This window comes from Akebia trifoliata, chromosome 11, assembly GCF_017979445.1.
Source record: "Akebia trifoliata isolate Shusen 1 chromosome 11, ASM1797944v1, whole genome shotgun sequence".
NCBI classification, from domain to species: Eukaryota; Viridiplantae; Streptophyta; class Magnoliopsida; order Ranunculales; family Lardizabalaceae; genus Akebia; species Akebia trifoliata.
This window is the reverse complement of record NC_141385.1, coordinates 10,548,104-10,574,366: the sequence shown is the minus strand read 5'-3', so window position 1 is coordinate 10,574,366 and position 26,263 is coordinate 10,548,104. Positions and strand designations below refer to the sequence as shown.

General features: G+C 33.6%; 2 protein-coding genes across 2 annotated transcripts; one reads left to right on the top strand and one right to left on the bottom strand.

Annotated features, from left to right (window-relative positions):
• The first annotated feature begins 2,461 nt into the window (after positions 1-2,461).
• LOC147390873 (dof zinc finger protein 1-like) lies at positions 2,462-4,535 on the top strand. Its single transcript, XM_086459994.1, has 2 exons — positions 2,462-2,619; positions 3,129-4,535. Exons 1-2 carry the CDS (start codon positions 2,596-2,598, stop codon positions 3,963-3,965), a joined length of 861 nt encoding a protein of 286 aa, XP_086316120.1. The 5' UTR covers positions 2,462-2,595; the 3' UTR covers positions 3,966-4,535.
• Positions 4,536-13,918: 9,383 nt separating this feature from the next.
• On the bottom strand, positions 13,919-25,015 carry LOC147390872 (ORMDL family protein). Its single transcript, XM_086458580.1, has 3 exons — positions 24,692-25,015; positions 19,790-19,938; positions 13,919-14,286 (listed from the first exon to the last, which is right to left on the bottom strand). Exons 1-3 carry the CDS (start codon positions 24,875-24,877, stop codon positions 14,148-14,150), a joined length of 474 nt encoding a protein of 157 aa, XP_086314706.1. The 5' UTR covers positions 24,878-25,015; the 3' UTR covers positions 13,919-14,147.
• Between the last annotated feature and the right edge of the window lie 1,248 nt (positions 25,016-26,263).

Genomic DNA, 26,263 nt, shown 5'->3' with positions numbered 1-26,263 from the left:
ACTTTCATTGAATATGCACACATCATAAAAGTTTTCTTAGTTTATCCCTTAATGGGACTGCTAATGATGTGTATAGGTTCACCAAATCTAGTAATTATTAGTTGTCAACCAAGTCAGAAATTTACACCTAATTCATCAAAAGATTCAATTATAAATTAGCAGGCCAAAAATAATACTAAAAAATTGTTGCATAGCATTGACATTGAACATATTGTAATAAGAAATACAAGAAATTTGCACTTCAAATCTCCGAGGGGTTGGCTCAATGGTAATTTCGGTCGGATCGATAAACAATTAATGCTCGTAGATAATGAGTTCGATACCCAACATGAGCATTAATTCCTCATGGGCTCTCCGCAAGGGTGTTACCTTCACTTTCCTAATGTCCTGAGAGTAATTCTTGGACAAGAGCATGGTCTATGGACTGGACAAAGCCTAGATACAGGCCTAGTCCATTGTGTTCACCTTCATTTGCTTCACATAATTTCTTGTTGGAGGAGTTTGCATCAAATTCAGATTAGTCTCAAACAACATTTGAGACATAGAAGTAAACGTACAATTGAGATGAGAAGATATCCTTTTCTGAAAGATTAAAAAAAAATCTATACTAATCTCTAGGAAACACGTGCTTTTTTTTTTTCTTTCTCATTAGCGTCGTAAGTTTGATGCTCGACATTAAACATCATTTGAGACTAGAAAAGTTCTACCAATATGGAAAAATTAATTCTAAAACTCGATTTTATTTCTAGTAGGGATCTATTAATTGGGTATCGAATTGAGATCGTATTACCTCTTGTTATACCTTGTAAGATTTATCTTTTGATCAAAGAATCTGTGACCATCCTTACATCATCGTAATTGGTGATGTTTAATCATTAGGGAGCAAAGTTTTTCCTTATATTCAAATTACCTAATATACCCCTAAAATATAAATATGGCGTCAGCTCGAGTTAGCCGCCAAGTCGCAGCCGAATTTAAACATGCTTGAAAAATATATTTAATAATAAAAATAAAAAATTATTATAATATTGGTGTTATATTCTCGTTGAGTCTTAAACACAAACTTTGAAATAGCCACTGAGATATGGCGGTTTCATCAAATTCAACTCGTCACGTCCACATCACAAACCCTAATTTTTCTCTCCCTCCAACCCCACTCCGCACTAACTGGTCCCCACCACACTTGCTTTTGTCGGTTCTTGTTTCCATCCCTCCCTCTCTCCCTCCCTCCCTCTTTCTCTTCTTGGACTATTTGCCAGGTCACCAATAAAAGTAGGACCCACACACCTTCCATCCTCTCTCTCTGCTCTCTCTATTGTTCCATAGATTTGGTTCTTTAGAGATGAACTCGAATTCTTCTTCTTTTTCGAAACCAAACAACCGACACAGTTTCGATTTACACTAAATAAGCTAAGGTTTTCTTTATTTTCTAGTTACCTCCCTGGATAATTAAGACTATCTGGTGTGCCTTCTTTAGTGTATAATAATTGAGTTTTCTCTTTTAACCTTTGACCTTTGACCATGATCTAATTGATGATTATACAATACAAACTCAGTACTTTCATTGTTAATGTGGTTATCCCACTCCATTAGAACAAGGTCATCTATGATTGTGCATGGAAAATAAGTGAGAAAATGCTTTTTTTTTTTTTTTTTTATAAATGTTATTTTTACATGTATAATTATTTATTTTATAGGAATTCATATTTCCATCTAAAACGATTTTCCTTGTACATGAGTAAAACATTTCTCACCTCATCCTATAAGAAAATGATTTTCCACCTTATAATCTTATTCACCTAAGATTTCCTCTCTCTCAACAAAGTTAAAATCAATTCTCTTTTTTTTTTCTCAATATTTTACAATTTGCAATCCGACACTGAAATTCTTTTTCTCATGATCATTTTCTCGAGAAATTCACATAACCTTGAAAGCAATGTCATACCAACCCTAAAATCACATTTTTTGAACGACTATTTTTCGTGTAGCGTAAGTTTCACAATCAAGACTTGATACCAAAAGTGGGCCAAACATTTACGCATCATTGAATCCAAAAGCTTGTCTTGTTTGGTGCACAAATGAAAAAGTTAGTAGTGTAACCATACCCAACTTCTCTAATTGTATAGATGATCCACTCTTTCAGCATTTGAACTTTTGGTTGGTACAAGTCATAAGTTAAGGAGGCAACTTAAAAAAATTTAAAATAAAGAGGGTCAATGTTAAATAACTAACATTGGCAAGGGAGGTAAGTCGAAAAACAATAAACAGAACAAAACGATAGAAAAAGAGAATGTGAAGAGAAAGAGGAAGAATCTGGACTACATATTCTCTGGTCATCACAGTAGTATTGTACACATAAAACTACCCACAAAGAACATAAATACTATTTAAATAAACCCTTAAAAGACAAGAAATAGACAAATATACCCATATAAAATAATATAAATTAAGAAGGAAAAAAAAAGAAGGAAAACCACCTCTCTCTCTCTCTCTCCACAAATACCTCTCAAACATTCCTTCTTGCTTTAAGACCAAAGGTACTGAAATTTCTTCTCTCTGAAGACATCAAGAGCTTTTCTTCCTCCTCTTTTTTACATGGATACTGCACAGTGGCCACAGGTAGAGAGATCTGTTCATTGGTTCATGATCTATATGAATTCATGATGAATTTTTCTACTTGGGTTTTACTATGTTTGAATTGAAACCTGATCTAGAAGAATTTTTATCTAAGAAATTTTTGTAGATTTATTAGATTTGTTGGTAACTTTCTGATAGATGATGTGTTACTTATAGTGGCTAGTGCAAGCCCCAACTCCTCAATGAGATTAATTTGCACCTTTTTGTGTGTGTGTGTGTGTGTGTGTGTGTGTGTGTGTGTGCTTCTATGTGATAAAAAGGGTGGAAAAAGCTAGTATTTGTTATTATCATTTGTTTCTCTTTGATAGTGTAATCTTGATAGTTTAAAGCATCCACCTTGTTTTGTTTGTCTGTTTGTTTTTCATACTTTCTATCTTCTTTTTTCCTCTTTTTTTTTTTTTCACTTTTAGGGTTTTGGGTGATGATCCATTTGTTTTGATCTTGAAGGTATGACCTCTCTTTCTTGTCTTTCTTTGTTGTATGGGTATCAGGAAATTGGATTGGTGAAACCCATGGAAGAGATTGAATCTGATATGTGTTCAAGGCCTATGCTAGAGAGGAGGGCAAGGCCTCAGAAAGAACAAGCCTTGAACTGTCCAAGGTGCAATTCAACCAACACAAAGTTCTGTTACTACAACAACTATAGTCTTACTCAACCAAGATACTTTTGCAAGACATGTAGAAGGTATTGGACTGAAGGAGGGTCTCTTAGAAATGTTCCTGTTGGAGGAGGTTCAAGGAAGAACAAAAGATCTTCAACTTCATCACTATCATCATCATCATCAGTTTCATCTTCATCAAAGAAATTATCTGATCATCTGACCCCACCAAATTGTTCACAATCTTCATCACAAAACCCTAAGATCAATGAAGGCCAAGACCTCAATCTTGCTTTCCCTACCACACAAGAGTACCATACAATCTCTGAATTTGTTGAATTACCCAATATTGAGAACAGAAACAATTACCCTTCTTCCACTTCATCTTCTCTTTCAGCTCTAGAGTTACTGAGGAGTACTGGAATTACTTCAAGGGGTTTGAGTTTAAGTTCTTTCATGCCTATGCCTATACCTGATGCAACCTCAGTATACCCATCTAGTTTTTCTTTGCAGGATCTCAAACCAACACTTGGTTTTGGTGTTGATGGGCTTGGAGGGAGTGCATATGGGATTCAAGGGGTTCAAGCTAATGGTGGAAGGCTTTTGTTTCCTTTTGAGGATTTGAGACAAGTTTCAAGCACAACTGATTTTGACCAGAATAGAGGACAAGGAGATTCAAATGGGTATTGGAGTGGATTGTTGGGTGGTGGCGGTGGTGGTTCTTGGTAAAGAACAGAAACAATAGCAACAACTACTACTTCAAGAAAGGAGAACAAGAACAAAGAAGAAGTTGGTTTTCTCTCTTATTTTTTTTTTTTCACATAGTGGGTGACTTGTTTGGAGTTGTTCAAGACTAACAGATAGCATACATGGGTTTCTTTTTCTTTTTTTCTTTTCATGAGGATTTGAAGCTCTTTTTAGGTTGGCTTCAAAGGGTGTGAATGAATTTTAGTGATAGAAGAAGAGGTCAAGGAAGCCCATATTTTTTTTTGCCGTGCAACATTGTTAGAAGAAAAGCAATACTACTACTAGTAGTATTAGGGTTAGGGTTTGCACCATGGCCTCTATTGATATATTTCTTCTATCACAGAAAAGGAGAGGCAAAATGGGTACACCCCAAGTCTTGTATCTTGTATGTTTTTGGGCTTTTAGTAGAAATAATGTTCAAGTTGTGAGTAACTGGAGCTTGTTAAATTGTGGATCTTTGTGAGTATTATAAATTTTATGTAAAACTTGTGTAATTTGTTTAATTATTTCAATTTAGAAAAGAAAACCCATGTTTGGGTTGATTGCTGTCAAGATTTACAATCTCTTCTTAGAGGCAAAATTTTCGAAAAATAGATAGTTTAGTTCAAGATATCAAAATATTCTGACATCTAAGAACCTCAAAATATTTTGGATATTGGTTCAAATCAGAATATCTTAGCCAAAACATTCAGAAATGGTACAAAATTTAAATTATTATTGATATTGTTATACACCTGATAGTGGGTTGGAATGATGGCTTTGAATTCTTTTCCAGCTCTCTCTCTCTCTCTCTCTCTCTCTCTCTCTCTTTCTTTCTTTCAAACAGGTCAAGAATGTCAGCCAGGTCACTATCTAAGATTCTTCCAGCCATGAAAGCACCTTCATCAAGTAGGAGCTGGAGGAGAAGATCAAGAACAACTAGGTATGACCCATGATCCATTTCTTCACATCACATGATATAATGGTGGGCCCAGCTATGGGGAGAGATTCAATGCAACCATTATTATATTATTTATATAATTAAATGGATAATTGTTTGGTCCACCATTTAGTGGAACTGTACACCAGATACCATTCTGATTGGTGATTATTTGTCGCCATGCCCTTGAGAATTCATCGTGATGGGCCAAATCAATCCAGAGTTCAAGATAAAAAAAATTATCAAATCCATCAGATTGAAATCACCAATTGAGTTGATTTTTGTTGGATCTAAGTGGGCCCAAAGAGTGCCACGTGGCATTCTAATGTAGGACTATATTATAGAATCAGGTCACCTGCCTCAACCAAAAACATACCTAATGATTTCTATTCCAGTCAATCTCATTACTACATTTTCACATCTGATCACATAATTTTCAAGGTATCTTTTCTTCCCTCTTTTTTCTATATTTGAAAGATCAAATCAAATCTGACGAACCCACCACCCAATTCTCTTTGGCAAGAGAGAGGGACCCACAAACATTCTCCTTGGCAAGTGTGCAAAAGAATAATTTCCCTTCACTTTTAGCTAATTCATCCCCCCATTTTTTTAATATTTTCTTGCTTACAAGAAGCAAAAGGAGATGCACCACCCTTTTATGGTGGGCTGTTTCTTTCCAAATTCAAACCTATTGTCTGCCCTCTCTTGAAATTTGCACCATTTGTATTTTCGATTTAGTAAGCCAGAAAGAGTTTTCAACTGTTAAAAAAATAATTAATTTGAATATATAAGACAGAAAGAAAAAATATTTTGATGAAGAGGTTGATGGGTTTTCGAAATTGAATTAAATTAGATTTCTTTAAAATGGGTTTCATCCCCCTTTCAATAAAATCAATTTGTGATTAATGTATAAATAGTTTAGGATAAACCATTAATATACAGAATGTAGTGCTCGTGCGGACTCAACGTAATCATGATTACGGGAGTAGACCGGACATTTCTAACCTCACATTTGAATAATTAAAAATTCAAACTAAGAGATGAGTGTGATCATATGTATTATTGGGATCCAATCTCTTATTAGTTGCTGTAGCATAAATGGATGAATTAAGCTTGGGTGATACTAAGTATATATATATAGGTTCGAATTGATGTGGAAGAATCGCTGAAAGAGTTGTCGTTAGGGGTGAATGCTACTTCCTTAACTAGCTGGGAAATATGTTGAGGTACGATAACTGACTATTCGATGTAGGCCATGAGTTCTGATTATTCAATACGACCCAAATTATATTATGTTTTTTTTTTTTTTAAATAGGTGGTGGTGCGTGCATATATCATATACTACCAAGTTCTCTATGTCAGGTGAAAGAGAGGTCAATTGAAAACTTGGAACTCCATAAACCGAAAATAGAATTTATAAAGAAAATAACAAATCTCAACATGGAAATACAATACCTAGAAAGAGAGGGGGAAAAAAAAAACAGAGAAATACAACAAATCACAACCCATCAAGAACTAAACAAACCCTTAATTTTTACTAACTCGAATCCTAATCTTTCTACTCAACCAATTATAATCTTGATAAAAAATGAGATACTAAACTTGTTTCTCATCTACACCTTATTATAATGACATGCATTCAAACCAACTTTATTTGGTGTTAAGATGTAAAACTTGCTATATTTTGGATTTAAGATACCATCATTACCATCTTCAGCATATCGTTTGTATCTGCTTTGGATTCTATCGAAGTTATTACGATTCGGATTGACTTTTCGCACCATTACTTCCTCATAGTTTTTTTTTTTTTTTGGCTAAGTGATCCAAGGTTATGTATTAGAAATTTCACACGGACGCATCCCTATTTTACAAGCCTGACTTGTGGTTATTCAAGGGAATCCCCTACAAAATGTTTTCTAATCACCGCCATAGCATTGACATTATGAAACAAAAAAGAAGATCTACTCATCACAATCAAAGGGATTGCATGATGAAAGGGTTATGTAGGCCAAAAATTATTATTTCTGAAGTGAAAATCACGTGAGAGTGGGCCATCATGAATGTCAACTGCGAGCGTATCGGGTGTTACAACCCAAAGAAATAAGGGCTTAACTTTCACACATTATCGCCTGAATGATTTTGTTGTATTGATTAATAAGCTTGTATCATAAGAAATTTTCTAAACTAGTTTCACAATCTAGTTATCATACTAGATTCTCACTGAATAATTTGTATCTTTACCAACTTCTAGAACTAATAGTGGTAACCAAGGACATTCTTGATATGCCATCATTGTCGTTGGATATCCATGCTCTATCGATGAAAACGCTACTTTCAATTATTTTTTATTCCACCAAGAAAATATACTCAATCCCAAATTGAAAGCTTAACTTTTAGTAGATCTCTGAATCTCTAGCCCAATCAAATTTAGACAATCTAATTTTTAGATCATATCGTACGATTTGATCATCTACACAAAGTATAATGATCGTGAATTTTCATTTAATAATTTTATTATTAACATATTATAATTATTTGTTGAGATCTAATAGCCATTTAATGTTCTTAGTGCTTGCTTTAGGTCATATAATCAATGCTGTCTTCAACTTGCGCATGTAAGAAGTATTCTTTTAATTTGCTCAAGAATCCAACAGACTGCTTAAAGAATATTTCTCTATCTAGATTTAATATCCATATGCCACAATTACTGCCACTTGTTACCAATGAGATGATAACTGTAATTGTGATCATCTTTTCCTCAGAAGAGAAGATTTTATCATAATCAACTCCATACTATTATAAGAAACCTTGTCTTATATCTTTTCAACTTAGTCCATAACTTTTGAAGAATATTGAATAATTTGATCCTTTTTTTTTAAAATACATTTAATGGGTGCTTCTCGGTGACACAATGCAAATGATTTGCATTGACTATCTAAATTCTTGAGAAATTCAAATGAATATTTTACAAAACAAATAGAGTCATAAACCATTCGCAAACGTTATTCGACAATGACCTTCTTTTTATCTAACTTAATTAAATAATTACAATTATTTGATGATGATAATTAATGATATCTTTCAATATGAAAATTACAAAATCATTATAATTCTTTGTATTATAGACTTGACCCTTGACCATGAGCTTTCCTTAAAAATTGATAGAAAATAACTTAAATGCCATCATCTTCAACAACCAACTTTATTTGGTTGGATTTTTTTTATAGCAAATACCAACTCTTTCCAGAAGAGTGAGAAATGTGAATGGTCGATTTTCATGATAAGTGCATTTTCAGTACTTGGTTTTAACAGCACTTCTAGTTTCGAAACTTTTTTTTTTTTTTTTTTAATCTTAGACGCTAATCTAACATCCAAAGGAAATATTGAGGGAAGATAAATATAAATTTTCTTGGGATTCGTAGAGTATAATGGCTGGAATGAGTCTGAGACGCGTGAAATTTCGACATCTCATGCAATTCAAGGAAGATGGTTCTTTCAAAATTTTGAAACGGGCTGGCTGGCTTCAAAAAATTTTCCTTGGAATCATTACTATTCCAATTAGTTGGTAGGAATTACTTATCACTACTCTTCAATTTTTTTCAATATCTTTATCCTTTAATCGTATATTTAATTTTATTTCCAATCAAAACTTGAAAGTGAAAACAAATGCTAAATAGTTAATTTATTCAGAACTATGGAGTTACATCTATCTCTCTTTTTAGTGTATTTGAGAAACACCCCCTGTAAATTAGTAATATTAGCTAGGTTTAACCTCTTGTAAAATGCAAGATTAGGTTTACCACCAGTAAGTCAATGTTGTTTTTTTCTAGATGATTTAACAGTGAAATTTTGATATAGTAATTTAAGCTTTTAAAAAGCATTTTGAAAAAGAAAGAAAAAAATCAAAATTTCATTGTTAAATCATAAACAAAACGCAACTTTGACTTACGATTAAGGGGTAAGCTTAATCTTAAATTTTACAAGGGGTAAACCTGATATCATCACTTTTACACAGGGGTGTTTATAAAATAATCTTATTTTATATGGTTGAGTTTTTTTTTTTTTTTTTTAATAATAATTTTTTAAGCCCCCTTTGACACAGGGCCCCCATTTGCCCCTTAACGTGGCATGTGCTAAAATCATAAATTCTTTTCCTCAGAATACAAATTGTATAGTTGTGCATCTCACAGGAAAACAAATCTATAGTTCTAGCCCATGCCACGTCAAGGGGTATGTGTCAAAAGGAGTGTCAAAAAATCAAGAATTTTTTTTCTTTTTGTAGTAATGATTTTCTGACTCCCCCCTTTAACACACCTCCATAGGTGACATGATGTGGAATACATAACCCAAGGGAAAAGAATTTATGGTTCTAGCACATGTCATGGCAAGGGCGTGTATAAGAGTAATCGTAAAAAAATGACTGACTCTATATATATAACAAATGCCAACCATTTTCGTGTGAGAAATGTGAATGGTTTATTTCATGCCTAGTGAATTTTGAGTACTTGGATTCAAAGACCAGGTTGACTGGAAAAATATTCTCGATTCTAAAGAAAACTTATATGAATCACAACAAAAAAAAAATTATATTTATCTTCCCTCCATCTTTCCTTTTCCTATAAATAAATAAAATAAAATCGCGTCCGATTTGTTAAATGCAGAATTGAAGACAATTTACGCACTCACGTTTTTCTCTCTTCCAATCCAACTACCCACTCACGTTTTTTCTTTGTCTACCATATATGAAAAATACTTTCCTTACTAACTAAGTATGATTTTAAGTCTCTTTAAGAGTCGTTAACCACTATACCACATATATATATAATATATACACGTGTTTGGACTTTATCCATGATTTTGAAAATGAACAACAACTAATAAACTTCCACGAAACTCCAAAGGGTGAAAAATAATATTTTTTTTCAAAGTTCATAAAATTTTGTCCTCTACAACCGCATGAGATTGGATCATATTTTTGGATGCCACAGGTAGGATTGGCAATGGGTCAGGTTGTGTTCATGTCGTGTTGAGGTAAGGGTACTATGAAAATTTACCAAACCCAAACTCAACCCATTTATAAACGAATCATGATAATCTGACTACCCCATGTAGCAAACTCAATCAACTACCTTGACATGACAAGTTCGACAATCATAGATCTGTGCTCATTGGGATACATGGCTGCACTTCCCCATAAAAATATATATCTCGAAGGAATTGTGTATCCCAAAGAGCACAGATCTACGATTTTCGAATTTGTCATGTCAGGTAGTCGATTGAGTATGCCATGTGGGGTAGTCAAATTATCACAGCTTTTTATAAATAAGTATACCTGACCCAAGTCATGTATGACATGTTTAAATAAATTCTAATCTTTATTGAAAAAAAATAAAAAAAGTTCCATTTTCACCACCAAAAATAAAAGACCATTACTAAAATAAAGTCACAATCATAAACTAAGTTCAATGATGAAAAATAACTTTCTTTTGAATTTAATTTCAAAGTTTTTAGAATTTTGTCCTTTACAATCATGTGGACACAAAATCATGTATTATTATTGTTATATTTATTATTATTGGCTAAGCAAGAGTGCATTTCATTATCATATGAGACATGCTAGCCCTATTTAGTATTTCATTATTGATTAAGATTATTTTTAGAATTTTTCTATTTAAAGGCATTGAAGTCACTGTAAAAGAGGAAGGGAGGTGATCGAGGTGAGGAGGTCATGTAATAAATTTAATTTATAGTGAAACGACTCCCCAAACCGTGGACATAGGCACATTTGTCAAACTACATAAAAAAACCCTTGTATTATCTCCTTTTTTATCTTTTTCTATTACTTTATGAATTTAATGATGAAATCGTGACCGTGGTCGATTTATCACAAAATTGACTTCTACAGAAGATAAACATGAACTTGCTTCTAACAACTCAATCTTGAGTAGTAGTTTGAATGATTATTGGGTAATTTTGAGTATACCTGCATTGACACGTTCTTCTATGAGAGACTAACAAAAAATAACTTAATTGCCTTTGTATTCAACTTCTTGAAAAAAAAAAAAAAAAACTGTCGATTTTCCTAAATTCCTTTAATTTTTCCTGAAAATCACACCTAAGTTGAAGGCAAGTTAGCTTCTTTAATATCCCCAAGTGATGACATTTAGTAATAAGATTAGGTAATTATCAAATAAATCATTTTTGCCACATTATGTGATGAGGACACGTGTCTCTAAGGGTTGAACAGACACAGCAAGAAGTATCAATCTCAAAACATCGACAACATAGGATCGCTACAAACCGAAGCTAGTAGTACTTACCAAGCTCTAACCTAATGTCTATTTGAAACTGCGAACCACTATAAAGAATGGAATCTCGTTCTCACTCGTTCAGCTTTTCGTTAGGGTGGCATTAACTAACCAGGGTGGTGAACACTAAGAGCCGCACAAGAGTCCTTAAAAGTAAAACGATCCAAATAGAAGTAAAGATTGGATTTTAGATCAGTAATTTCCATCAGCTCAGTAATATTTAGTAAAAAGGCAAATTTATCGGTTCGGACCCAAAAAGCTTAGTTATAATATGATAGAATTCGATGGGATCTAAGCTCTCCCATGTGCCTAAGTCCACACATTAAATGCGATATCTACAAGTACTTATCAAAATAGGGGTGAATGTGCCATTCTCTAACTAACTCGCCTCCAAAGAGTGAAAACGTGTTAACTCAACATTAATTATATTGAGACACAGTAATCAAACTGGAGAGGTAACATTCATAAGAAGTGAGCAGAACCCTCATAGAAATCAGCAACCACCCTCCAGATCAGACTCTGCGTGACATACAACACGACCAATTATGTGAACATCTTAATTATATAGACCACCTTCAAAGAGAGAAGGGGGCTTTGATTAATTATTCCACAACTCTAAAGAGATAAAATCATATTTGCAATTTCATTGTTTACTATCTTCTTCATTTCCAATTCTTGTTTTTCCTTGATCATCATTGTTTTACTGACTTGATCTTCGGAGAATCATTGGTAAGCACCACATCAGAGGATCATCCTTCCTCCTTTTGCTTTCTATCGTTTAAGAGAAACAAAATCAACTTAAACTTCACCAAATCAAGACAAAAACTGTAAGATCAAAGGTCAACCCTTTGATCAGAAGACAATTCTCATCTCGAGGAGTGGAAGCTCAACTAACTTCCACACGACCTAGGGTCAAAACCTGCCTTCATCGACCAATTACTAGTGGATTGTGATGTAGAGAAATCGATCCAAGAACAATAAGTGAAGAAAAGTAAAACAAGATCAGTCACACACTAAACACATATTTTCTTTCTTGTTTACATCAAAATTGAGGTACGTCCACAAATCACATCGACCAGTACTCCTTCTTGATGGAGGAACAATATCCCATCCTAACCAGTACTATCAGGCTCCACAAATAATAGTAATCTCCCACTTGGAGACTGGTGAAGAGTGTCCCCACTAAATATGCTTCATCTGAGAAATTAACACCTCCATAACAAATTGGGTATGAATCATCCTCATCTTCTAAGCTTGAAAACCAACATAAGTTAACCAAGTCTTCGACTTCTCCACGGTAACCACCTTTGTAAACACACCCACAGGAATCTGACTTGTATAAATATTTTCCAAAGGAAACCCATCAATCTTCTAAAATGGATCTTATGAAAAGGTATTTAATATTTATGCACTTATTCTTGGAATGAAAAGTCGCATTCTTTATAATATGAATTGCATTCTAACCATCAATGTACAACTCGCAATTTTCTTGCTCCTTACCCAATTCTTTCAAGAAACTCCGTGACCATATCATTTACCAGCAAGTTCGGTTGCGATGACATACTCTGATTTTGTTATTGAGATGATAATTATCTTCTACAATTGTGAATACATAACCTGAAGTACTCTTCCTGCTATCAATGTCTCCGACCAAATCTGAATCAACATACCCTTGCAACTTGATTTGGGATCCTCCATAACATAGTGTTGCATCAGTAGTACCTCTCAAATATTTAAGAATCCATTTGATTGCTTCCCAATGCTCCTTTCCTAGAAATCATCCTCATAAAAGATCAGCCCTTCTAGAACTTCTAACTCCTACTTTAAAAAATGTTTGGCACAATTAGCTCTCTTAAGTGCCGATATATATATCCCAGGAAAATCTAATTAAGGTTTTACATAATACCACCATCTTAAATGATGAATATTACTCCTTCATGACCATTACCATTAGACTCCACGAACCATGACAAGAGAGAGAGAGAGAGAGAGAGAGAGATTCTATTGGTGGCACCCCAACCTTTTATTGTTTCTCAACCATTGATGTATTTCTTTTAATTGGGGTGTAATAAATAGAAGTTGGGGTGCCAAAGCAGCTCTCTTAAAATTTGTATTATATCTGACATAATTATTTTGTTTATATAATATATTATATATATTGAATCAAACACCCACATCTGCATCCAAAAAACATTTCACTAGCAGAAATTATCCAAATTCACCCAACCTAATCCTAATTGGTCAAAGATTTCCATTCTTCTCTGCAACTCTTATCAACATAATTGTTGATGTATGCTAATTGTCCATGGGAGTTACCCTTTCAGCATCTTATTCAACGCTTTTGAATTTCACCTCATCTAATTATCAACTCGACATCCCATTGCAGATATTTGCAATTGTGGTAAAATATTGAAAGATTTGACTCAGTTAATTTTGGAAGATCGCAATAATCTCATTCTCTAACCATGCATCTCTAAAGTTACACACAAAATTCCTTGCAGTCTTACTCAGCTCTCTCTTTTTGCTAGAACAAAATTTCCACTTTCTACCTTCACCTGCATTTGCTATAATGTGTTTGGGTGGGGGGATGATACCAGTTCTGGTTACTATTTCCATCAAAACTTACCTTTGCTATGATGACAAAGATTCATAGGTTAGAGTCAGCAATCATTCTCATTTCTTTTCCACCTTAAAATTTTCAGGCCAGATAAGGAAAATAACATTTTAACTGTGGTGAAGATGATAGTAATAGTGCAAAATCCCGCAAGTATCAGAGGATTTTAACTGTACAAATGCAAATAACATACACTTATTTTTTCATATCTAACCAAGATAGCTTAGTGTCAAAACCCCCACTCATTCAAATACATCACGTACACTTTCCAGCCATTTAAGAAAAGCAAAGGAATCCGAGGCTTCTGCACAAGTAAAACCAATTTAGTGATCTGCATTGATTCCAAAGATGCGGACCTTGTGCATGTTCGGGAACTTGGCAACCACTAGCACGAGCACTGCAAGAGTGTTGAGGAAGAGAACTGGTTGTTGGTAGTCGGTTGTGTGTGAGGCTATTAAATACCTGCCAAGGAAACAGGATTCAAAAGACTTTAGATATTTCACGTACATATCATAAGGTTTATGTGCCAGAAAGGAAATATGAACGACTAATTGACATACAATGTCTTTGTGTTTTCTATTGAAAAAATTTCCCAATCTCTTAACTCAGACTATCCAAATAGACGAGATAAGATGTTTTATAGTAACAGGTAACAGTATTGTGTTGAAACATGATATTGGCATCATTTCTTCTCATTACAGAAAAAAAATAGTGTGAGGGGTCCAAATGCCTCCTATACAACAGAATACCATCAAATTCCTTTCAAGTTGATCAGATATTTGTAAGGAAGATGCAGACAACCTGAAAATCACATTGGATGAACGCAATATAACCATAGAGATCTTTTGTGATCCAATGGTTCCAAATGAATCTAGTAGAAATCCAAAGATGTCTTGTGAACTTCATCTACACCATATCCCACAATAACAGTGGTGGACAACTGATCCTCTTTCAAGAAAACATAGTAATATGAGAATAAAATATTGACACTTCATTTCTTCATCCAAAAAGTTTTGACCATCATATCTATGAGAGTACATTTCCTCTTCCAAAACTGACTTATTATTCTAATTTTTGGGTGAAGTAACTTCTAAAATGCATAAGATTATTCAAATTGCACATCTTCACAGAAGCATCAAGAAAAAGAAAATAGTCAATGAACCCTATGGAACCAAGAAAGAAGCTTCTTTTTTATACAAGGTAAAACCAAGCAAGCTTCTTTCCACACCTATGTTTTAACTTTTCGAGACTTTACAATACAAAGTTGTCACCTTGAGAAATTTTTGCGAAACTAGCATTCTTTGAGACATTAGGGCATCTCATAAAACTGGAGTCTCAACATTCTACAAGTTCTTCCAGCAATAGATTTCAAGAAAATCCCACATCTCCTTTGGTGAACATACTATTTGTGCACCACCTAATCTGTAATGAACTTTTATTGTTTAGAACATATAATGCTGTCCTGCAATTCTTTTCCAATAAGTCAGCAAGGCCCCAAAATTTAATTCACCAAAACACTTTCATTATTAATGCCTTTGAAGGCAAGCATTAAAAAACCTTTTCTGAGACGGTAACTTTATAAATAGTCCTTTTTTTGTGACTAAATGGTTCAAGCATCCACCATAGCCAGTGTTAAATAATTAAAAATTGAATTTATTATTCGAATGATTACAGAACCCTAACAAGGTTTATATAGAAAACAAAATAAATCTTAACCAATGATGTAATAAGTTAAGATCCAAGATCTAATCCTAATCTAATTAGATAGTCTTATCCTAATCCTAATAGATAATGATTTGGCATATCGCAGTACACCTTATAATATTGCTTCCTATGTAATACCTTATCCCCCCCGCCCCCCTCTCAAACTAATGGTTATCAAAGATCATTGTGAGTTTGCCAAAATCAATCGCCTTTGTAGGCAAAAATTATTAATAAAGAGTTGCTTATAGCCAAATGCATGTTGTTGAAGAAGTTAGACCATTGAATTCCATTTTGCCAAATGTAGAGGGCCCTAACTCAAATTCAAGGCGATTGAAAATCGATGTGAGTTTGAAAAAATCTAAACCCTTGTCTTCATCTTGTAAGATAATAATCAATTTTGCCAAATCTATGCCACTGTTGTTGTGAATTATGTTGTCCATGAGATGATAGTCAAGTGATTGCCCCAAAAAAATGACGTAATCCAAATCTAAATGTGTAAAAAAGGAGGAGCTAATAGCTTCAACCCAAATGGACCTTGACAAGGATATGGTCGATTTAGGCCAGATCAAAATTTGTTCGATTTTAATCCGAAACAATGGTCTCGAATGGACCAAGAGAGTTCAATGTTGACTCAATCATTGGCAATAAGGTGTATTGCGATACACCAAATCATTGCGATAAGGTATATTGCAATGCGAAGATAAGGTGTCAGTACACTTTTATCTAAATGTGTTGGCAACCACCTTGTCGCAATACACGTTATTGGCAACCACTATGGTTGAGATTAGATAATCTTTTCTCAAATTGCAATAAAGTGTATTGTGATACACCAAATCATCTTGAAGATCGGGATTAAATTAAACTAGATCTATTTAGATAAGATAGGATCTCCTCTTTCTAATTTTTATACAACTCTATTGGGTGATTTGTAGTAACATTGTCAACAGAACCCCATTCTTCCACATTCATTATGTTCTCAAGTGTGAAAAAAGAGATTCTATTGATTTCTTTAAACCATTACAACGAACCCAATAAAATTATTTAGAAATAAGCAAGAGGAGAGGAGATCATGTCTAATCTAAATAGATTTAATCATATCTAAATAGATCTAGTCTAATCTAATCTCAATCTTTCAAAATGATTCAGTGTACCATAATACATCTTATTACAATACATTCTATCTAATTGCTCCAATACCCTCCCGCAATATCATGTTCCTTGGAATAAGGAACATGTGATTGTTTACATTTAAAAATCAATCATTGATCTCATGATTGATGTTGCCAAAAAAATTCATTGTGATATTGATGGTCACCACCTGTCTATGAAGTCCATCATTGTTGCATACCACTCATCTTGAAGTCTATCGGAGTCGGTGATACACTAGATCAAGTCTGTCATGATCTCTTCAAAAAAACATTTGATCACATTGTGGCTTGATTATCTCTCAATGGAGATTATGAATGATACATAATAGAAATCATTAGGAATATATACAAATTAGAGAATAGGATGGTGGGATATTATTGATGCTATAAAAATGAGAAAAAAAAAACCGTATTTCATCCCTCACCAAACCATGGCTATCATCCCTATATGTGAAACCCTTTCAAGATGTTAAGAGTTACTTTGGAAACAATATAACAAAGTGTATTGCGATACACCAAATCATTATCTATGAAGATCAGGGTAAGACTATTTGATTAGATTAGATTAAGTTAGGATTAGATTGGATTATAATATAATTCTTATCCAAGAGAATCAATAAACTCTCATTCTTCTACACGGTATTAGAGCCTTGATCTACTGATCAAGTTTAAAGTTCTTGGTCACCCCGGCTGGCAGTGTCACCACCCTGCTTTTTGGACCCACCATTTCTTGGGGCAAACCCCACTCATCTCAATCCTTAATTTGAGAATCTTATCTAAGAGGCATTTCATTGAACACATTATAGTCGCAATTTTTGCATCCCTATCACATCCACCAACTAGACATTGCACCACTGCACCACATCAAAGGGAAAAAATAAAAGTAAAAATAACAGCAAGAGGAAGAGATATCCTTTCGTTTGCGCTCTAATTGGCTTGATGGTGACAAGTAGCAATCCAACCCAAGATGGGTAAAAGGAGCAGTAGAAACAATCAAATATTTACACCTACAAGGTACCATGTCACACATTTACATCATTTATTGGAGCATCCACCAGGATTAGATGTAACATTTTACCATTTTTTATCTGCTTGAGCAGTACACTAACCGAATTGAGATTGTCCAGCTCAACCATTCCATAGGCGAGATTTGAAAAGATCTTTACATCACTTTGATGGAAAGGTCAAAGTTGCACATCTGATGAACTTGACTTCTGATGGAAGTCCATTCAGTCAAAGATCAATGTTGTCCATCCCCTTTTTAAGAATTTGTATCTAATTTCAGCAACTTGCTTTGTAACCTATAACCTAGATTTCTTTCAAAGCCCTCCATTTCTATTGAAAATTTTAACCCAATCCTTTTAGCATAAGAGATAAGACCCAACATTGCCATATCTACTGTCTGGTTCAATCCAATCACTGGCAATAACCCAGGTTGAGCCCAAACATGTGAGGCCCATTAGATGTTAATGAATCCAATCCACTGTGACAATAACTTTTTTCCCATTAGCTAATCCCATATTCAAGCAGTGTGGGCTGGAGTTGTAACTCATTGTATTGGCCCAATGTCATAAAATCCTTGAGTATCATCACAATCTCTTGCAAATAAGTCCAGGCCTTATACTCCCAAGGCTTTTTTATTTTTGATAGGTAATATTCTCAAGGTTTTTTAATTGGCCAGATCAACTATTTTTGGTCCCATCTCAAAATCCAAATCATCGGAACATCCATCAACTTCATCTTCATTTTTTATTTTTTTTTTCTATTATTGAAATTCCCACATCTTATTCTACAAATTTAATCTACCCCCATGATCTCCATTTGCATCATTCATTATTTCCATTGCAAGAAACTCAAACTACATGATCCAATCGAATGCTCATAGGAGAGATCACAACGAACTTGATCTAGTGAACTGCAGAATCTGACAGACTTCACAATGAGTGGGATGCAATAGTGATGACCTTCACAGACAGGAGATGACCACCAATAGCATGATGGACATTTTTCGGCAACATCAACAACTCAATAATACAATCAAGAGATGCTTTTAAATGCTAACAATCACACATTCCTTCTTCAAAAGATCATGCAATTGCGGGAGAGTATTAAGGTAATAGGATGCATTACAAAAAGATGAATTGTGTTGCACAAAATATCTTCTTATGAAGATTAAGATTAAGATAAGATTAGATTAAGTTAGGATTATATTATTTATTAGATTAGGATAAGATTTGTTAGGGATAGAATTTGTTTTCTATATAAACCACATTGGGTTCCTATAATTCTAATCCAAAAGAATCAACTAAATCTCATTCTTGTGCATTCAATCACCCCCAGTCGCTTGGATCGCCATGAAGTCAAAAATATCATGCAGAGATAAAACCCAAAAGATGGAAATAAACTACTAGGTTTAATTACGAGTTCACAAACAACCCTTGCTTACTAAGCCAAAGAACTCAACAAACTCCTCTAATACATGCAACAAAATATATAGGTAAATATTCCCAGATGAAATAAATTCCCAGAGTTTAAAATGACCTAATTCAATTACAACTTAAGAGAAAAACAACTCATTGCTTACCAAGCCAATGAATTCACCAAACTCATCTAATGCATACAACAAAATGCAAAGGAACGCAGGCTCAATTGAAAGACATTTCTAAGCAACTCCATGGACTAGTATATCTATTAAAAAAAACTGCTAAATTGTGCTGAATTTCATATTAATAGACTCAATTTCATTTTAAACTGCCAAAACTATAGAGCAATGTACTACCACTGAAAGTTTGCAACTCGAAAAATCCATATGCCTAAAATATAAGGGAAAAAAATAATATTGAGGAACTCGTACTCTAGTATGCACAAATGTAGACATTTTAAAATGGGGGAAAATTATATATCATAGGCCCATTGCACGTGCATAATGAGTTATGGGCAACAAAATTGTGTTAAAAATGTGAATGCTTAAATTATAAATAACTAAAGAAATCATGGACTCATCAGTGTGATTTTCTGAAGATAATTGTGACTAAGATTATAAAAAAACTCATTTGATGCCATCTGATCAGAATGTTCATATAAAAAGGCCTATATTGAAGAACTATACTCACAACACCACCGGTACAACGGTAAGAAACTTTCTATTGCGAGTGAGCTGCTTGCCATTGTCCATCTGCTCCCACCAAGTCAACCCATTATAGATACCCTGGTCTTCAGCAAATGGAGTTCCCTTCTTCCAGTGGAAGAACTGATAAGTGACCTGAAAGCCATAATCCTCAATCATCCAACAAATCATTAAATAGCTACACTAGAAATGGACGGATAAAGCAGTAAAGTAAAAGGAAGGCTAACAAAAAAGTTTTGCCTGTTAAATAAATATCTCTACCAACATATGATACGAGAACAAGTAAATCACCATCAACATCAAAGCCATATCCCAAAATTTTGGGTAGGCTGAACAAATCTTGATCCTACATTCAAATGATATCACACAAAAATCACTTAGTGTCCTAAAACTCCTCCCCCCCAACTGTGCCATTTTTATGGAAAATTATAAAAAAAGAGAAGATCCAAACTTCTTTTCTCATTTCTCTCTTTATTTTTTTAGTTAGTTCATTTCTTTAACTGTTTCATTTCAATGAGTTTCTAATGCTTTTTGTTCCCCAAAAAGTTGAGGCTTAGCATCATGCCACCTTGAGGCATATGCCTCCTCTCATAGAGACCAATAAGCCTCATATATATATATATATATATATATATATATATATATATATATATATATATATATATTCACAAACTAACCAACTTAACATTGTTATCAAAGGTGCAACAAACGCTTGCCTAGATTCTAGGCATTGCGATGCAAGGCCAAATCACCCTGCCTTCCCTAGATGTTGAACTTCAAAGGCGCCAAAAGGTGAGAGCCTAGGCGACAAAAACAAGGCCATGATTGTCCCCTTCATAACACGATCATTTTTTTTCTTCTCTTTATTGGTTACCTTCTTCTAAGATAGCCATATAAAGCCTAAAAAAATAAACAACTTTTGAAATCAAAATACCCTAAAATCCTTGAATTTATGTGGATTGTTTTTAAAGAAAAAACTCGAACTCCATCCAAACAATTTTAATTCTCCTTTGTTTTGTTCCTTTTCTTTTACAATCAACATTGCCCTACCCTGTTAAGGATATCTTGGTTATTTCTTCTCTTTTTTACCACCACCTGTAACAACAATCAGTTACAAATTTTTTTCTTTCAAAATTTCCATCTTTGCAATTTAATCTTCAAAAGTTGAAGGAAAATTTATTATAAAAGACTAAAAACTTAGAATAGAAGAAGTGATAATGATAAAGTATTCTAAAAAAAAAAAATTTCAATAGCATAATGTAAAACTATAATAAAAAAATAACGATAAGAGACACGTACATTTCAATTCAATAGCATAAAGATACTGATCAAAAATAAATAAATAAGAAAGACCAACCAACAAAAAGGCAGGCCTAGGCAAGACGAACCCCCATCACCTACACTTGCCCAACACTTTTGATAACCTTGCAACTTAGCAAGCTAGTACCTTCAATAAGCCTCATTATTCCTTAAGCTTTTAAGACATTACCCAGTTCTACAACTAAATGCAAAACTCTAAGTATATGTTTAATAGTAACTATACAAGAGATGGTCTCATTTTGTTACATGTTTTCTAACTCTACAATTATAGTAAACTTTCCAAAAACAACTGGTATGCTACTGCACTTCTCCTTGATGAAGTAGCAATTAGCAACACACAATCAGGATAAGGGAAGCCACCAAAAGGGAAACAAATAATGGCATTACAATTGGAAGCTCTACAACTCAGTTTTTAGTATCATCATAATTTATTTCAAGGTTCAACATGTATCGAAACATGGCAAGAAAATTCATTGCCTGTATGATACCACTCTATATGCACCTTAACGGAATAACAATGGTCAAATTTCTAGTATGCACTCACTTATTTTAAAAATAACAATAGTACAAATAGCATATGCATGTAGCATACATCACCTGTATGCATAGTAACAAAAAACGACGAAAAAAATCGCATCTTGCATCTCTGACGATTAAAAAAATGCAACTCTTTCATTTGTGACAAAAAACGCTGCTTTATTCCCGATTTTTTTATTTTTTTTTTTCACAAGAAAAAAAAATTAAACACTTTCTGGTTTTTTCAATGTGGGATTTGATACATAATAGAATTTGGTGATTCATAAATGTAAAAATATGGGATTTGATGATAATAACTTGATTTTATGAATTTTCATTAGATATATATTTTCATAAATTTTATTTATTTATTTTTTTTGTCTTTTATTTTTATCATTTTTTCTTGTTTTTTTTCCTGTTTTCAACATTTTTTCCGAAGTTTTCCCTTGCCAATTTAAACTTGTACTCCGACTTTGTGACTATGCATATATGTTCTCTTGCTTTTGTTCAAAATCATTGAATCGATCATAAAAAGAGATTTTCTACCTCAGCAGATGAGATCATCAAAATCAAAGCTTTATCCCAACCATTTGGGGTCGCCCGTACAAATTTTGATCCTCCACTCGATTCTATCTAAAACCAAGTCTACAAGTAATTACCTTACAAGTTGGTAAAGGCTTGAGGAGAGTTGATCCCATGACCTAGGTTTAAATCTCGTTGAACACACCTTCACCACGGTTAACCACTAACCCCTCGCTTGCCCAACAGGGAAAAAATGGCAACTTTGTTGATTGATCAACTACCTATGATGACACAAGTGGATAAATATACATATATATATATGGGTCCCGTTCAATGGCCAACAGTTTGGCAAACATTTTGGCAAACACTTTTTCAAAACATGGGTTAGAGGTCTTGGAATGGGCTGATTTTTGGTGAGGATGATCTCTATGGTAAGGAGATCATCCTCACCAAAAATCAGCTCATTCCAAAACTTCTAGCCCTAGTTTACAAGTTGAAAAATCGTGAACCGTCCATTTTTTGTAAACCATTTTGGATGGGGTTAGAAGTTTTGGAATGGGCTGATTTTTTGGTGATGATGATCTCCTCACCGTAAAGATCATCCTCACCAAAAATCAGCCCATTCCAAGACCTCTAACCCATGTTTTGAAAAATGTGTTTGCCAAAATGTTTGCCAAACTGTTGGCCATTGAATGCTACCCTATATATATATATATATAGTAAAGTTTTTCTCTTTTGATGGTGTCAAATTGGTAAGTTGGTGAAGTATGTGAGTGGTAATACCATAGATCCTATTCAAAACCTGCCTACACTACTTACCCATATATATATATATATGTGTGTGTGTGTGTGCTTTGGATCCTAGTAACAACTTGGCTCAACAAACTAAATCACAGCTCTAAACCCCAGATTACATCCACAGAAATGGATCAGCTCCCATCAATTCCTATAACAAATAAGAAAAGTTTGCCACACCCTTGTTTGATCAAATTCATTGATTTCAATTTCACCGTGAGGCTCACAAATTTATTTAGGGCGTGTTTCATTGCAGAGAAAATATTAGTTGGCAAATCATTTTCTACTATTTGGGCACAATCATGGAAAATTATTTTTGTTGTTTGAATTGCATAAAAAAACCAAAAAAATATTATTTTAATTTGACTTTTGTGATAATTATACAAAAAATCATTTTTTGGGGAAAGATTGGAATTATTACACCCCAATTTCTTAAATTATTAGAGAACTACTATGGGCACCCCAAATTTTTTAGAGAGCTACTATTGGTACCTTACGTTTTAATTATTCCACCCCAATTTCTTAAATTATTTACGACATCCCATTTAAATATTAAAACACATTCTTCAAACATTACAAAGGTTTGGCTCATATAAGATCCTAAACCAAAAAAATAGATTAAATCTAGGAAATAATGAGATAGTTTCTTTTGGCACCCAACTTTTACTTATTATTTTCTTTTTTATTTGGTGTATGCAATAAAATTTGGAGTGCCAATAGCAGCTCTCTAAATTTTTTATAAAAAAAATATTGATGTTATTTAAAATTAATTATTCAATCAGAAATTTACCACGAAAAAAAAAAAAGGATTGATTTAGATAATTTTAAATTTTTTATAAAAATAATTAATTTTTAACAATTCAAATATTTATTTTATAAATAAAATTAAGATCTTGTTTGATTTAATTTTTCTGTGTGCTTTTTTTTTTTTTTTAATTTTGCTTAACTTTATTTATAAAACAAATATTGATTTTGTTTGATTTGCCGTGTGCTATCAAACCATTTTCCAAGGGGGAGGGGGGTAAGAAAATGATTTGCCATTGATGAAGGAAAATCAAGGGTGTTCGCAAATCGTTTTCCGCGTAAATTTAGAGTTTTAGAAGTGTCAAATATTGGAAAATTGCCATTTTCCACGGAATTTCAATTTCCCCCTAATTTTATGTGCAATAAAACAAACCCTTAGTGGAAAATTATCAAAAATCAAGGTCATCTTTCTGTGTTAACAATACACATCCACCCTATTAACTTTCTCAAAAAGCTCAAACAATTTCAAATTTTGATATTTGAGATTTGGGGCCATTGCACAATTTTCAACTGTGGAAAATTTTAATGAGTTTCAGCACCAAATTTATCTTTTTATGATTATGATTTTCGTAATCAACTTTTCATGATGTTTTGTATTAGAGATTGTGCTTCAATTTGAGCCAGGACTGTAGACAAAACCTAAATTCATCAATATTTTTCTCCTGGTCTCTAAATTGCACCACTAAACCCACATAACAAATCAAAAATTTTCACACCAAACAAAACAAATTCACAAGCAATAATTAAACAAATCTCATAACCCTATTTTCAAGTAACAACAAAACCAAAACTCATAAAAGAGATCATATCAAACAAATCAACATAAACCCTAACCCTAACAAACATCCGGAATAAAAAAAAATAAATAACTAAAAATGAACAAAGAGAGGTGAAATTGACGATGATTATGATGAAGATGGGCGATGCTTACGAAGAAGTGGCAGAGATTGACGATGGTCCAAGCCATGCCAGGGGTGCAACCGAAGATGGACAAGACCAGAAGCCATGAGAAGAAGAGGATCAAGATGTATGTGGTCCACACACCAGGGTACATGAACCACTCTGTGTTCTTGTTCAGATCTGGTGGTGGCACTGTTTGTACATATAATTTCACCATTCTTTTTGTTTTTGTTTTTCTTCCTTGATGGTTCAGAAACTCAATCTTCCCACCATTAAAGATCAAATCGAGCTTCTTCACAGATAGACGAAAGAGACGAATTTCTGTCGTTTATCGTGAATGTTTATGGGTTTAAAAGCAATAAATTCGTACCCAATATAAATCCAACTTGGGATGAGGATCCAGAACGGTGGTGTCTAGGTGGCGCGTTTTGGTTGGACTTTAAAATACATCGATTTCCTAAACAAGCCACTTTCTACATAGTACGCAGCCCAATGTGATTGTTTTCCAACCAAAAAGTGCCACGTAGATTTTTGAACAGGAGATAGTTCTTGATCTGGGAGATTGGTAGGTTGGTCAGGAGGCCCTTAATTACCAAACTACCCTCCTACTTTTCTTATTTGACATTGGTATCTCATGATGCGTTTGGGCCAGGCCAAAAGTAAGATTTAGCCCAGTCCAAAAGAGGCGGACTATCCTTTGGTCAACCCTTAGTGGATAGATTAAGAGAGCTGCTATTGCCACACCAACTATTACTAATGCCACACCAATTCCTAAGTAAACAACCAAAGAATTATACACAGTTGGTGTGCCACAGTCTGGTGTTACGGTCATGTGCATGTAACCATTGATAATTTTTCTTGAGACACTCAAAGAATATCTTTTGTTATCATCACAGAGAGTGATGAGGCGATGTTAGAGGTTGTTAGTGTAGCACGGCTCTATTGGATATCAATGGAAGGAAAATTTTATAAGACGATAATAAGACCAATTATACTTTATGAAGCTTATAGTTGGATACTAAGAATCATCGTTTAATAGATTGAATGTAATAGAGAGGGATGAGAGAATCAAATGAAAATAAAAAATGAATTCTTCGAGAAAATCTAAGAGTAGCTGATAAAATGATAGAAAGAAAATTGAGATCAGCTAGACATATTCAATAATTTATTTATTTTTACTTAGCATAAAGAAAAAAAAAAACATGAGTCCTTCTCAATCTATTTTGAAAAAATTGCTTAATGGACCCTTGCGGAAGGTTTCTTTCTAAATAATCCCTAAGTTTTGCGTGTTAGCCTGATAGTAGGGGTGTCAATGAGTCAGTTCCGATTCAATTCATAAGGAACTTAGAACCATAACCATTATATTAGTTTGGTTCTGGTTATTGTCGATTTCAGATCCAGTTCTAAAAGAAATGGTACCGAAATTGCCAAAAATATGGGTACCCTCAATTTCGATTTTCAAGAATCAAATGAGAAAAAAAGTCTTTCAAATCATTATATAAAAAAAAAAAAATTCCTTTTAAAAAATTAACATATTATCAACAAAATTGTTAACTTAGTTATAATTTGTTATACTTAAGATACAAATTAATTATTTTTTTCA